A 12,345-nucleotide genomic window follows, 5' to 3' on the forward strand; every position below is an offset into this window, starting at 1 on the left:
CCTTTTCACCTGAGAGAGGAGTGAAATACTGTAGATGAGAAGAGATGGGATAAAGGCCAAAAGATACTGATTTACATCAACACAGAAAACGAGGGAAAGATAATTGGAACAGACAGTGACAGACAGACACATTGGCTGTTTTTCTCTCATGCAGAAAACAGAAGGCTGAGACCACATGGGGATAGATACAGATCACCCTGTTGCAGGAGAACTTTCCTGCAATGCAGGAAATTGAAAATGTGTAGTGTATTTGAGGTTTAGGCTTCTGAATTTTGTAGTTTCCACTTTGAAATTTCAGACATGATTTTCCCTTGCGAAAAATGTATCAACCCTTTCAAAAATGTCCATTAACTAAAGTGGTTTCCTGTTGCTGCATGATTCTTAAAATTGGCTCAAATGAAGATCCTACATCTGTAGTAGTTATGAAAAGATATATAAGAACAGTGCATTCCACTTTTTCTCCCTCCCTCCCTCTCTTCTCTCACCTACACTCTGTCGATCTAGCCCCTTCTCTCCTTTACCCTCATCCCTTTCCCACTCTCCCTCCATCCCCCTTCTCTCCCCACCGCTCCCTGTCTCCCCTCTCCCTCACCTTCTGTCCAGGGTGTAGTTTGTAGTTGAACCTGCTGAGATGCTGGGGCCCTGGTGGTCCCATAGTTGGGCTCCCCACACCCCTCTCAGGGTCCCCGTGGGCCCCTGTCTCCAGTGTGCTCTCCATGGAGGGGCAGGAGGTACACAGCAATGCCCCTAGGGGGGAACGCTTCCCCAGACGAGTCTTGGGTAACATGGTTGGGAGTAACACTTTGTCTGTAGACTCAGAAGATCTATTGAGGTTTGGTTCTCTGGAACAATGGCAAAGACTGGTCGTAGAATAGGACGGAGTGAGAGAGAGGTACAGCTGAAAGAGAAGAAACAAGATTGGAGAAAACGTCTTCCGCGATACTTCTGCGATGCGAATTGAATCCAGCCCTTAGAAATTGACCATCTGCTTTCAATACATTATATAACAGAGAAAATCTTTGTGCTCCGTTTCCTATTGTATTTCACGCTTCAAAGCCCTATAAAGTTGCCTTCATTGACATAGTCATATCTGTCCAGATGCATGTGTTGATGCCATGAGCCTTGATGGATTGTTTAAATGTGCGGGGAAGGCATTTTTGGTTACATTTTTGAACACCAGTCTCAGACCACAATGTACCCCTCTCCCCACCTCCTCTCCTTAAAAGCTCTTGGTTGAATTTTCTCCTGATCTTGGATAAGATTACCATATCCGCCAACCCTATCCTTGACCATTAGAGGGATAAAAACAAATTCGACCCCAAATCAGTGGGTAGAAGTGACCCCTTTTTTACACCGCCCTCTGACTATATACGGTATGTGTAGTGGCTTGGGATTAGATGGCTCAAGCTAATAAAGCTACAACTAGTGTTGCACGGTATACTGAAACTTCTGTACTTTTTCCGATACTAGAACACGAAAAACGGTTCGGTACGAGAATTTTTGTTACTTTCGGTATTTCTGTCAAATGTGTCTCATGGATCAAGCCTGTCTATATCAGTGCAGCCGACCCCTTATCATAGCTCACCCTGCCTGCTCCACTTACTCACTGCTAGCCTGCACTGCATCATGTTAGCTCCACTTACTCACTGCTAGCCTGCACTGGGAGTCTGAGCTGCCTCATGTTAGCTCCACTCACTCACTGCTAACCTGCACTGGGAGTCTGGGCTGCCTCATGTTAGCTCCACTTACTCACTGCTAGCCTGCACTGGGAGTCTGGGCTGCCTCATGTTAGCTCCACTCACTCACTGCTAGCCTGCACTGGGAGTCTGGGCTGCCTCATGTTAGCTCCACTCACTCACTGCTAGCCTGCACTGGGAGTCTGGGCTGCAATGTGTTAGCGCCACACTCATGCTGCACAGAAGTTAACAGTCTTGGAGAAGGGAGCAATTCAGAGCGTTCCTGCATGTGGTCATTCTCACATCTGCAGGAACACCTCTTGATACTTGTATTGTTACATTTTTAAGCTGGGACAGGTGGGGGGTGGGGGCGCTCCAGTACAGTAGGTATCATAAGGGACATAGTCTTTTCACGCTACTTTGATACAAAGTGATTTTAGTAGCAGGTTAGGAGAGCATTTTCGCTAACCGTAACCCCTTCCCTAACCTCACCCCACAGTTTCCTAACCTGCTACGTTAATTATCCTAACCTGATGCTTAAGTTCTCCTAACCTGCTACAAAAAAGTAACTTCAGTATCGAAGTAGCGTGAAAAGAGTGTTTCCCAGTAGCGACCTTCGCCCCTGCTTGCCGGGAACTGTTGACGGCAAGAGCAGGTGTTCGGAAGGCTGAAGCAAAGGACACTGTGTGCGAGCTAGCTAGTCCTACGTAAGACTCGGTACACGGCAGGTGGGAGGTGACGAGCAAGCTAGCTAGTTCGCTAGCACACGGTGTAACTCCCGTTTCCCGCCTGCTGTGTACCGGAATAGCTAAAGGGAAGCAGGGGCAACACCGGTAGACAGTGGGTGTGTTCGAGCGGTAAGCCTAACAAAGCCGACTGTAGACAAAAGTTGGCGAATGATGTCAGGGAGGTGCATCTGCGATAGCCAAGTTGAAAACTGTAGTGCTTTTCAAACAGCAAGTCTCAGATCAACTCAACATGGCAGTGCCAACATAGATGCTATTGCTTATAAACGTTTTTCTTTATAAATGTAGAAATAAACTTCTCTATACACCCCATATTCCACACTCACAAAATGAAAACATAGCGTGAGTGTGTACAATTAATTGGTTAGATATCAAATATCACTTTCATCTGTAGCGTTAGAATCGTGGCAAAGTTGTTTGCTGTTTCACAATCATGTCTTTGGCCACGTTCGTGTGGGTCAAACAAAAACACCCCAATGATTGGTAGACAAATAGTGCCTCCCACAATGAAGGTGATGGTTGCATGGTGTAGTTGGTGAGAAGCAACTACAGTGACTTGAAGGCGACTTCATAAAAAAAATGTATGACCTTTGATCAGATGATTTTTGTAAAGTTAATGCAGTCGACATGTAGTTGCAAGTCAGAAAAATGTTGTACCCCTAATGCAACACATTTGAAAGGTGGTGACCAACATTGGTCAACATCTTGACTAAAGTGATCTGCTTGAATGCACCCGGTGTTCTTCGCACCACCTACACCTGCCTGTTGTTCTTCGCACCTGCCTGTTGGGTACTGCAGTTCTGTTAAGGGCAGGTGTTCGGCAGATGGGAGCGAAGGACACAGTGTGCTAGCTAGCTAGTCCTAGGAGGACTCCGGTACACAACATGCGGGAGGCAGGGGAGACAGTGTGTGTTAGCTAACTAGCAAGCTAGCTAGCACATGGTGTCACCCCCGCCTGCTGTGCACTAGAGTAGCTGGCGGAAGGCGGAGCCGACAGGTAGACAATGTCCTTCGCCCCTGCCCTGTCGGACACAGTATTCCCACTGTTTTGTGTGGGGGGTCATGCAGGAACCAATGGGATGCTCGGGGGGCATTAATGAAGGAACCAATGGGATGCTTGAGGGAAGGCCCACACACACAAACGCCCTGAATTGCAGACTAATAGAGCAATGCGACACGGCATGTGGAAATTTTCACTTGACAGTGACCAGGTTTACATTCACATCCACATCCATGTTTACAATAACCCCAAAAAGCTTGTATCCCAGTTATGAGAAACTCAGATAAGATGCCTGGGATATGCTGTTCTAAGACGGGATACTGTGGCATGTAAACGTCTCATCCCCTTTACTGTTGTTTTTGCGGTCTGCGCAGGCTCCATTTCTCAAATCACGTGTGTTGTGTGATGATGTTTTCATCCAATTGTCAAACAAATCACCATAATAATTCCATAATAATTTTGCATACTATCATTAATAAAAGACAGTACTGTGCAGCCGTCTTCATCGACCTTGCCAAGGCTTTCGACTCTGTCAATCACCAGATTCTTATCGGCAGACTCAGTAGCCTCGGTTTTTCAGATGACTGCCTTGCCTGGTTCACCAATTACTTTGCAGACAGAGTTCAGTGTGTCAAATCGGAGGGCATGCTGTCCGGTCCTCTGGCAGTCTCTATGGGGGTGCCACAGGGTTCAATTCTCGGGCCGACTCTTTTCTCTGTATATATCAATGATGTTGGTCTTGCTGCGGGCGATTCCCTGATCCACCTCTACGCAGATGACACCATTCTATATACTTTCGGCCCGTCATTGGACACTGTGCTATCTAACCTCCAAATGAGCTTCAATGCCATACAACACTCCTTCCGTGGCCTCCAACTGCTCTTAAACGCTAGTAAAACCAAATGCATGCTTTTCAACCGATCGCTGCCTGCACCGGCATGCCCGACTAGCATCACCACACTGGATGGTTCCGACCTTGAATATGTGGACACCTATAAGTACCTAGGTGTCTGGCTAGACTGCAAACTCTCCTTCCAGACCCATATCAAACATCTCCAATCGAAAATCAAATCAAGAGTCGGCTTTCTATTCCGCAACAAAGCCTCCTTCACTCACGCTGCCAAGCTTACCCTAGTAAAACTGACTATCCTACCGATCCTCGACGACATCATCTACAAAATCGCTTCCAACACTCTACTCAGCAAACTGGATGCAGTTTATCACAGTGCCATCCGTTTTGTCACTAAAGCACCTTATACTACCCACCACTGCGACTTGTATGCTCTAGTCGGCTGGCCCTCGCTACATAATCGTCGCCAGACCCACTGGCTCCAGGTCATCTACAAGGCCATGCTAGGTAAAGCTCCGCCTTATCTCAGTTCACTGGTCACGATGGCAACACCCATCCGTAGCACGCGCTCCAGCAGGTGTATCTCACTGATCATCCCTAAAGCCAACACCTCATTCGGCCGCCTTTCGTTCCAGTACTCTGCTGCCTGTGACTGGAACGAATTGCAAAATCGCTGAAGTTGGAGACTTTTATCTCCCTCACCAACTTCAAACATCAGCTATCTGAGCAGCTAACCGATCGCTGCAGCTGTACATAATCTATTGGTAAATAGCCCACCCATTTTCACCTACCTCATCCCCACAGTTTTTATTTATTTACTTTTCTGCTCTTTTGCACACCAATATCTCCACCTGTACATGATCATCTGATCATTTATCACTCCAGTGTTAATCTGCAATATTGTAATTATTCCCCTACCTCCTCATGCCTTTTGCACACATTGTATATAGACTCCCTTTTTTTTCTACTGTGTTATTGACTTGTTAATTGTTTACTCCATGTGTAACTCTGTGTTGTCTGTTCACACTGCTATGCTTTATCTTGGCCAGGTCGCAGTTGCAAATGAGAACTTGTTCTCAACTAGCCTACCTGGTTAAATAAAGGTGAAATAAAAAAATAAATACTATAAATTAAATTACGTTTCTGCTTATAATTTCCGACATTTGCTCGGCCATATTATAATTTCCAACATTTGGTAGGCCATTTGTCTGTCAACTATAGTTTGATAAATGCAGCTTCTCTTCTGTCATCATTTGTTGCCCCAGAAGACTAAATAAAGAATAATATCTTACATTGATAGAATGAATGCATTAGTAATCTAGTTAACACTGGTAAAGTTGTCTGTTTCGTTTAGGGACCAGGGAGAAAACACAAAAACTCCACAAAACAGTGGAAAACGGAAATTAGGAAATGAAAAGCTGAGAAAAGGACAAAACATTTCTGATAAGGCTTCCATTAATCTTGGGTGCATATTTTATGTGGTTCAAATACTGTCTGCTGATATAGTGTCAGAGATAACACATTAGACGCACATTCCTATTTTCTCAAGCGATGCTGAAAGAAAGAAATCATATTTCTCCACTCCTGTTCCCGAGACAAAATGAACATTGGTTGTATAATTTCACTGCAGAAATGCACAATTTTTCAGGTGGTAATATTATATTACACTACATGTGAGTGGTTATAGGCCTCTAGAGTCAGTGTCCAGATTTCAGTTACTCTTCCATTTAACCAATATGAACTTAAATGAGGAATATTCTGTTCATTCATGGATACAGGGATACTCATGAGCAGGATATCAAAAGGTGCATGTAAACAGCTGCTATCTGGAATACTGTGTGCATGTAAACGTGATCAGTACATGAAGATACTGGTAGCTTCCAGCTTTGTAGGCTTCCCTTGCTAGCTGACAGCTAAAGCTAACATCAATCCACTACCCAAGTATTTTGGTTGCAGTGGTGTAAAGTATTTTACTAAAAATACTTTAAAGTACTACTTCAGTAGTTTTTGGGGGATATCTGTACTTTACTTTTTATATTTTTGCCAACTTTTACTTCACTACATTCCTAAATAAAATAATGTACTTTTTACTCCATACATTTTCCCTGTTGCATTTTGACAGGAAAATGATCCAATTCACACTTATCAAGAGAACATCCCTGGTCCTCCCTACTGCCTCTGATCTGGCGGACTCACTAAACACAAATGCTTAGTTTGTAAATGATGTCTGAGCGTTGGAGTGTGCCCCCTGGCTATCTGCCAATCATTTAAAAAAACATTGTTTAATATAAGGAATTTGAAATGGTTTGTACTTTTACTTTCACATTTGATACTTAAGTACATTTTAGCAATTCCATTTACTTTTGATACATAAGTATATTTAAAACCAAGTACTTTTAGACTTTTACTCAAGTAGTATTTTACTGGGTGACTCACTTGAGTCATTTTCTATTAAGATATCTTTACTTTGAACTCAAGTATGAAAATGTAGTACTTTTTCCACCACTGTTTGGTTGTGAATCACATAACTATACAAAAATGATACATTTCTTTAAAATAGTATTTGATAGGCTGAGATATTCTTTGAGGACTTTTCTCAGCACTTAAAAAATGTGCAAACCATAATGCTAAATATGCTTATTTCAAAGACGATTGCAACCAAAAGCATTAGTCATTCACTTATTTGGTCTCTCTCTCACATCTCTCCCAAAGAATATCAGCAAATGAAGTCATTACTGGTTAAAGAGACAGTGCACATTTTGATAAAAGAGGCTACTTCAATGCAAAAGATGCCCAAAGATTGTCGTGGTATCGTTTTGGTATCGAGTATTGTGATACTAAACATTGTATCGATATCGAAGTCAAAATTCCGCTATCGTGACAACACTGATTGGAACACAAAAATGTCCCATGATGACCTATTTTGAAGCCCTTCTATTTCGGACACTGTTGTTCATCATTAGATTTGTCTTGATACTTATTTAAAGAGAGGAAGGGCTGGTTGCTGGTCAGACCATCTACACACAGAGCTAAAGTTAGCTGCAATTCAACATCCCAATGGAATGTTTAGGCCTGCCTTAGGTTTTAACATACAATTACGTAACAGTAGCCTGTAAATATTCTCTTCAAACCAGACAGAATATGAATGACATAGTTATTACAAAAGAGTGCACTACTAATGACTCTTTCCACTTGTTGAATTTCATGTTATTCAAGTTACCCTGCACATATTCAAAATACATGATTATCTCAAAATACTTTGTATTTACCCTGCTTAGGAAAAAGGCTAAAAGTCAAGACACTGCTCCAATGATAGTCTCCAAACAGTCTCCAATAAGTCACCAATAAGTCTACAATCAGTCTCCAAACAGTCTCCAATAAGTTGAGGTGGGATTCTTCAATAATACTCTCCCAATAATTACTGAACGTTCCCCTGCAAAGCGGAGGACTCATTCTACCACCAATCACGCTTCCTGTCTCACGTAGTCAATAAAATCACTATTTGGATGTCATCATGAAACTGATGCAAGTCTCAATACCAGAGAGCAAGACAGACACAGAGAGTCATCCTTTCTACAGAGTACAGAAGAAGAATTTACAGGTGGGAAAGATTTGGGGTGGGGAGTGTGGAGTAGAGTGCAGGGTGGGGGAGAGAGGAGGGGAGTGTATGTGTGTGTGTGTGTGTGTGTGTGTGTGTGTGTGTGTGTGTGTGTGTGTGTGTGTGTGTGTGTGTGTGTGTGTGTGTGTGTGTGTGTGTGTGTGTGTGTGTGTGTGTGTGTGTGTAAGCAACACCAACGCCACCAGGGAAGCCAAAGACTGAGTAGTAATGATACTAATTACAAATCAAATGTATTGGTCACATGCACCTAATACAACAGGTGTAGACTTTACAGTGAAATGCTTACTTATGAGCCCATTCCCAACAATGCAGAGGTAAAAAGTAAGACAAATATTTTCAAAATAAAAAGGAAATAGAAACACAATAAAAACATTAACGAGGCTATACAGTTGAAGTCAGAAGTTTGCATACACTTAGGTTGGACTCATTAAAAACGTGTGTTTCAACCACTCCAAATTATGTGGATATATTGAAGCAACATCTCAAGACAACCGTCAGGAAGTTCAAGCTTGGTCGCAAATGAGTCTTCCAAATGGACAATGACCCCAAGCATACTTCCAAAGTTGTGGCAAATGGCTTAAGGACAACAAAGTCAAGGTATTGGAGTGGCCATCACAAAGCCCTGACCTCAATCCTATAGAATATTTGTGGGAAGAGCTGAAAAAGCGTGTGCGAGCAAGGAGGCCTACAAACCTGACTCAGTTACACCAGCTCTGTCAGGAGGAATGGGTCAAAATTCACCCAACTTATTGTGGGAATCTTGTGGAAGGCTATCCAAAATGTTTGACCCAAGTTAAACAATTTAAAAGCAATGCTACCAAATACTAATTGGGTGTATGTAAACTTCTGACCCACTGGGAAGGTGATGAAAGAAATAAAAGTGTATAAAACTGTACATAGAAGGAGTACCAGTACTGAGTCAATGTGCAGGGGTATGAGGTAGCTGAGGTAATTGAGGTAATACAGTATGTACATGTGGGTAGGGGTCTGTTGCTGAGAATTTTCCTGCACTGCAGGAAATGCAAACTTGTAGTGTACTTGAGTTTTTAAAAGGCTTCTAAAGTTTGTAATTTCCACTTTGAAATTTCAGACTCGATTTGACCGAATGAAAAGTTGATCAACCTCTACAAAAATGTGCATTAATTATAATCCGCATAATAATTCACATTTTCCTGCTGTAGCAAGATGGCTCAAATTAAGATCCAAATCTGTATGAAAGAAAACATTTGAGAGACTATTATTTGACCATGCTGGTCATTTATGTACATTTGAACATCTTGGCCATGTTCTGTTATAATCTCCACCCGGCACAGCCAGAAGAGGACTGGCCACCCCACATAGCCTGGTTCCTCTCTAGGTTTCTTCCTAGGTTTTGGCCTTTCTAGGGAGTTTTTCCTAGCCACCGTGCTTCTACACCTGCATTGCTTGCTGTTTGGGGTTTTAGGCTGGGTTTCTGTACAGCACTTTGAGATATCAGCTGATGTACGAAGGGCTATATAAATAAATTTGATTTGATTTGATTTTGATTTGACTAGGAGAATGAGAGTGAGAAGGAGACGTCTCTGAAGGTCTGGTTGGTAACTGCCATAAAAAAAACTCTAATTACAGTCAGGTTTTTTCTCTCCATCCCCCTCCTTGATTCCAGTAATGGTTGACTCATTGTTGTAATAGTGAACTGATCTGATCGTAACAGCATTTCCTTTGATTGCACAACATTGGCCTTCTGTGTTACAGTAGCTCTCTACTGTACATGCCACAATTGCCAGTTACAGACGGCATACTTTATTTATTTGACCTTTATTTAACTAGGCAAGTCAGTTAAGAACAAATTCTTATTTACAATGACAGCCTACTGTCAGGGGCAGAACAGATTTTTACCTTGTCAGCTTGGGGATTTGATCCAGCAAGCTTTTGATTACTGACCCAATGCTCTAACCACTAGGCTACCTGCCACCCCATACTGTCAGGAATACTAGGGAAAAAACACATCCTAAAAGGTGTTTGTAATTCTGACCAGAATGTGATGATTATTATTTAACTATGCAAGTCAGTTAAGAACAAACTCTTATTTACAACGATGTCCTACACCAGCCAAACCCGGACCAATTGTGTGCCACCCTGCGGGACTCCCAATCACGGCCAGTTGCAATGCAGCCTGGAATCAAACCAAGGTGTCTGTAGTGACACCTCTAGCACTGAGATGCAGTGCCTTAGACTGCTGCGACACAAGGATACCTAAGAGGGCAAGTGGGGTGCAAATCCCCTTGAATGACAGATGAGGCACCTTTTATTTTTATTTATTTAACCTTTATTTAACTACCTATGCATGTGCATGCAAATGTAATCCTCTACTTTCTTAATATTTGTTTCTAAATATTATTTTCAGGAAAGTAATATTGTTTTTATTTCAAATCAGTTTGCTCTGAAGAGTATGTCCTTGAGTATTGTCCATGACAGAAAGGTGGGGGTGTTCGTTTCATTTGGAACACACTTTTATATTCATATTTACCACTGTAACAGTTCAACACTGCATTTTAAAGAAATGGAATCGGCAAATTAGCATTATTTAGAGCCCCCCAAAGTTTGGATTTTGTCCCCGCAGGAGGCCTTTTGCCTTTTGGTAGCCCGTCATTGTAAATAAGAATGTGTTCTTAACTGACTTGCCTAGTTAAATAAAGGTTAAATAAAATAAATAAATAGCTTTATTATCACTGTCATCGTCATTCTCATCAGTGTATATCTCCACATCTTTACTATTACTTAATGTAATAACATGATAATAACAACGCAGCATAATAACGTTGACCAGGGGGTGAATGGGAAGCTTTAATTCAAGGTGTCAATCAATGTCATCATCATTGCATTAAGAAGCGTTGTGCTTAGAAAAACATCACTCTGAAGGAGTGTCCACCCCCTATCGGTAAAGAGTGGTATGACCACGCATGCCCGCACTAACTGCCCATTGTGTATTTCCCTTACCAAAACAACTTCTAGGTGAGCTTACTAACCATGGCGTTACATTTTAAAAAATACCATGAAAATACCACCATGTTACCCCTAATGCAGCAATATCCTCACCACAACACTTTTAATGTAAATATTTTATTCACTATAATGCATAATAATTGTTTTATTAGTATACATATTTTTTGCATGTTTACAGGTTCCACAATAATAGGATCATCTTGGAAGTTAAAAGGAATAAATGTATTAACAAGGTTATTGTAACAAAGGAGCACTGCGCACAAGAGAGTTTAGGATGCAAAACATGACTTTTACAGTAGCCCAGCCTACATTCTGATACTCTGTTATGTTTTGAAAGAAAATGTCCGTACAGCACTACTCAGCATTGCTTCATTGAAGAATGATTGATGGTCCACAAATAAAAACAGTGAGTCTGTTTTGACTGCGTCCTCCTAATATTATTTGCCACTCGACAGTTGATCAACATGGTCATATAAAAATGAGCCCCAATACATTTTGCAGCGATCAGATCAACACGTTTTTTTTTTTCATGTTTACAATGAAACATATATACCCTTACAATCGAGTCCTTATGCAATACAGAAGAAATCTACGAGAACGTTGACAAGCATCGGTGAAAAATGCATCATAAACAGCACTTTTCTTTGAGAAAAACAACCCAAAGTTTCAATGGGTACAGTGCACTTACCTCCGCCAATTTTTTAACACACCCCCTTCCTTCAAGCTCGCTTTAACCGGCTGTAACTTGAAATGCTATTTTCTGTGCCTGGAAAAGGGGTTGTATGCTGGTTATATCCAAACCCGATATGGAGTTAGGGGCAGGATTGGAATGGAGCTTTTCTTCTGCTAAAACAGTCTCAAGTAAATACCATTACAATGCCCTTGGACGCAAATAACCGTGTACTTTACATGTAGCCTCAATCGGATAGATAAATCAGCGGTGGTGAAGCCGTTTTAGCGTGGAAATATAGCTGTAGGTGTTACGTTTTGATATTAAGACACGACATCCAATCCGGGTTTTCTTAAACTCTATATTCAGCGGGGTTTTCAGGTCTTCTAGTAAACAAGCTAACCATGTGGTAAAGATGTCCGCGTTCATTGGTCAAACCCTGTTTTTCAAGACACACGTCCCACAAATCTCACTTGTTTACAGTGGCCTGTAGTTGGGCGTGCTTGAGTGGAGCTCACAATGGACGTACAGTAACTAAACCAGGTTACATGGTTGTATCTCTGCCCTGCTGCAGAAAGCAAATAACTACGTTTAACGTTGCTTCAGTGCTAGCTGGTCATAGGCTGCAATAGGGAAGCCGGGGATGTTTGAAATGAATGAATGGAGAAAGACAAGCCTACTGATTATACATATATGTCATCTACTATTATTTGTATTCGGCCTACAGTGTTGTTATTGTCATATCACACCCCTCCACAACACGAACAATGTTGCTACTTGTATGTAGCGACGTCATCAT

At 41.9% G+C, this 12,345-nt stretch overlaps 1 protein-coding gene across 2 annotated transcripts in view; it reads right to left on the reverse strand.

Annotated features, from left to right (window-relative positions):
- The window catches only part of LOC118369121 (zinc finger protein 395-like), a 27,954-nt gene extending 16,131 nt beyond the window's left edge, over window positions 1–11,823 (reverse strand). Inside the window, exons 1-2 of one of the 2 annotated variants that reach the window (XM_052497032.1) lie at window positions 11,565–11,823; window positions 593–898 (exon numbers count right to left, since the gene is read on the reverse strand). In XM_052497032.1, the coding sequence (XP_052352992.1) occupies window positions 593–787 (195 nt within the window). In that variant the 5' untranslated portion in view covers window positions 788–898; window positions 11,565–11,823. The remainder of the gene's footprint in view (window positions 1–592; window positions 899–11,564) is intronic. The other variant, XM_052497031.1, reaches the window with a different exon arrangement.
- Window positions 11,824–12,345: the final 522 nt, after the last annotated feature.

This window comes from Oncorhynchus keta, chromosome 35 (genome assembly GCF_023373465.1).
Source record: "Oncorhynchus keta strain PuntledgeMale-10-30-2019 chromosome 35, Oket_V2, whole genome shotgun sequence".
NCBI lineage: Eukaryota > Metazoa > Chordata > Actinopteri > Salmoniformes > Salmonidae > Oncorhynchus > Oncorhynchus keta.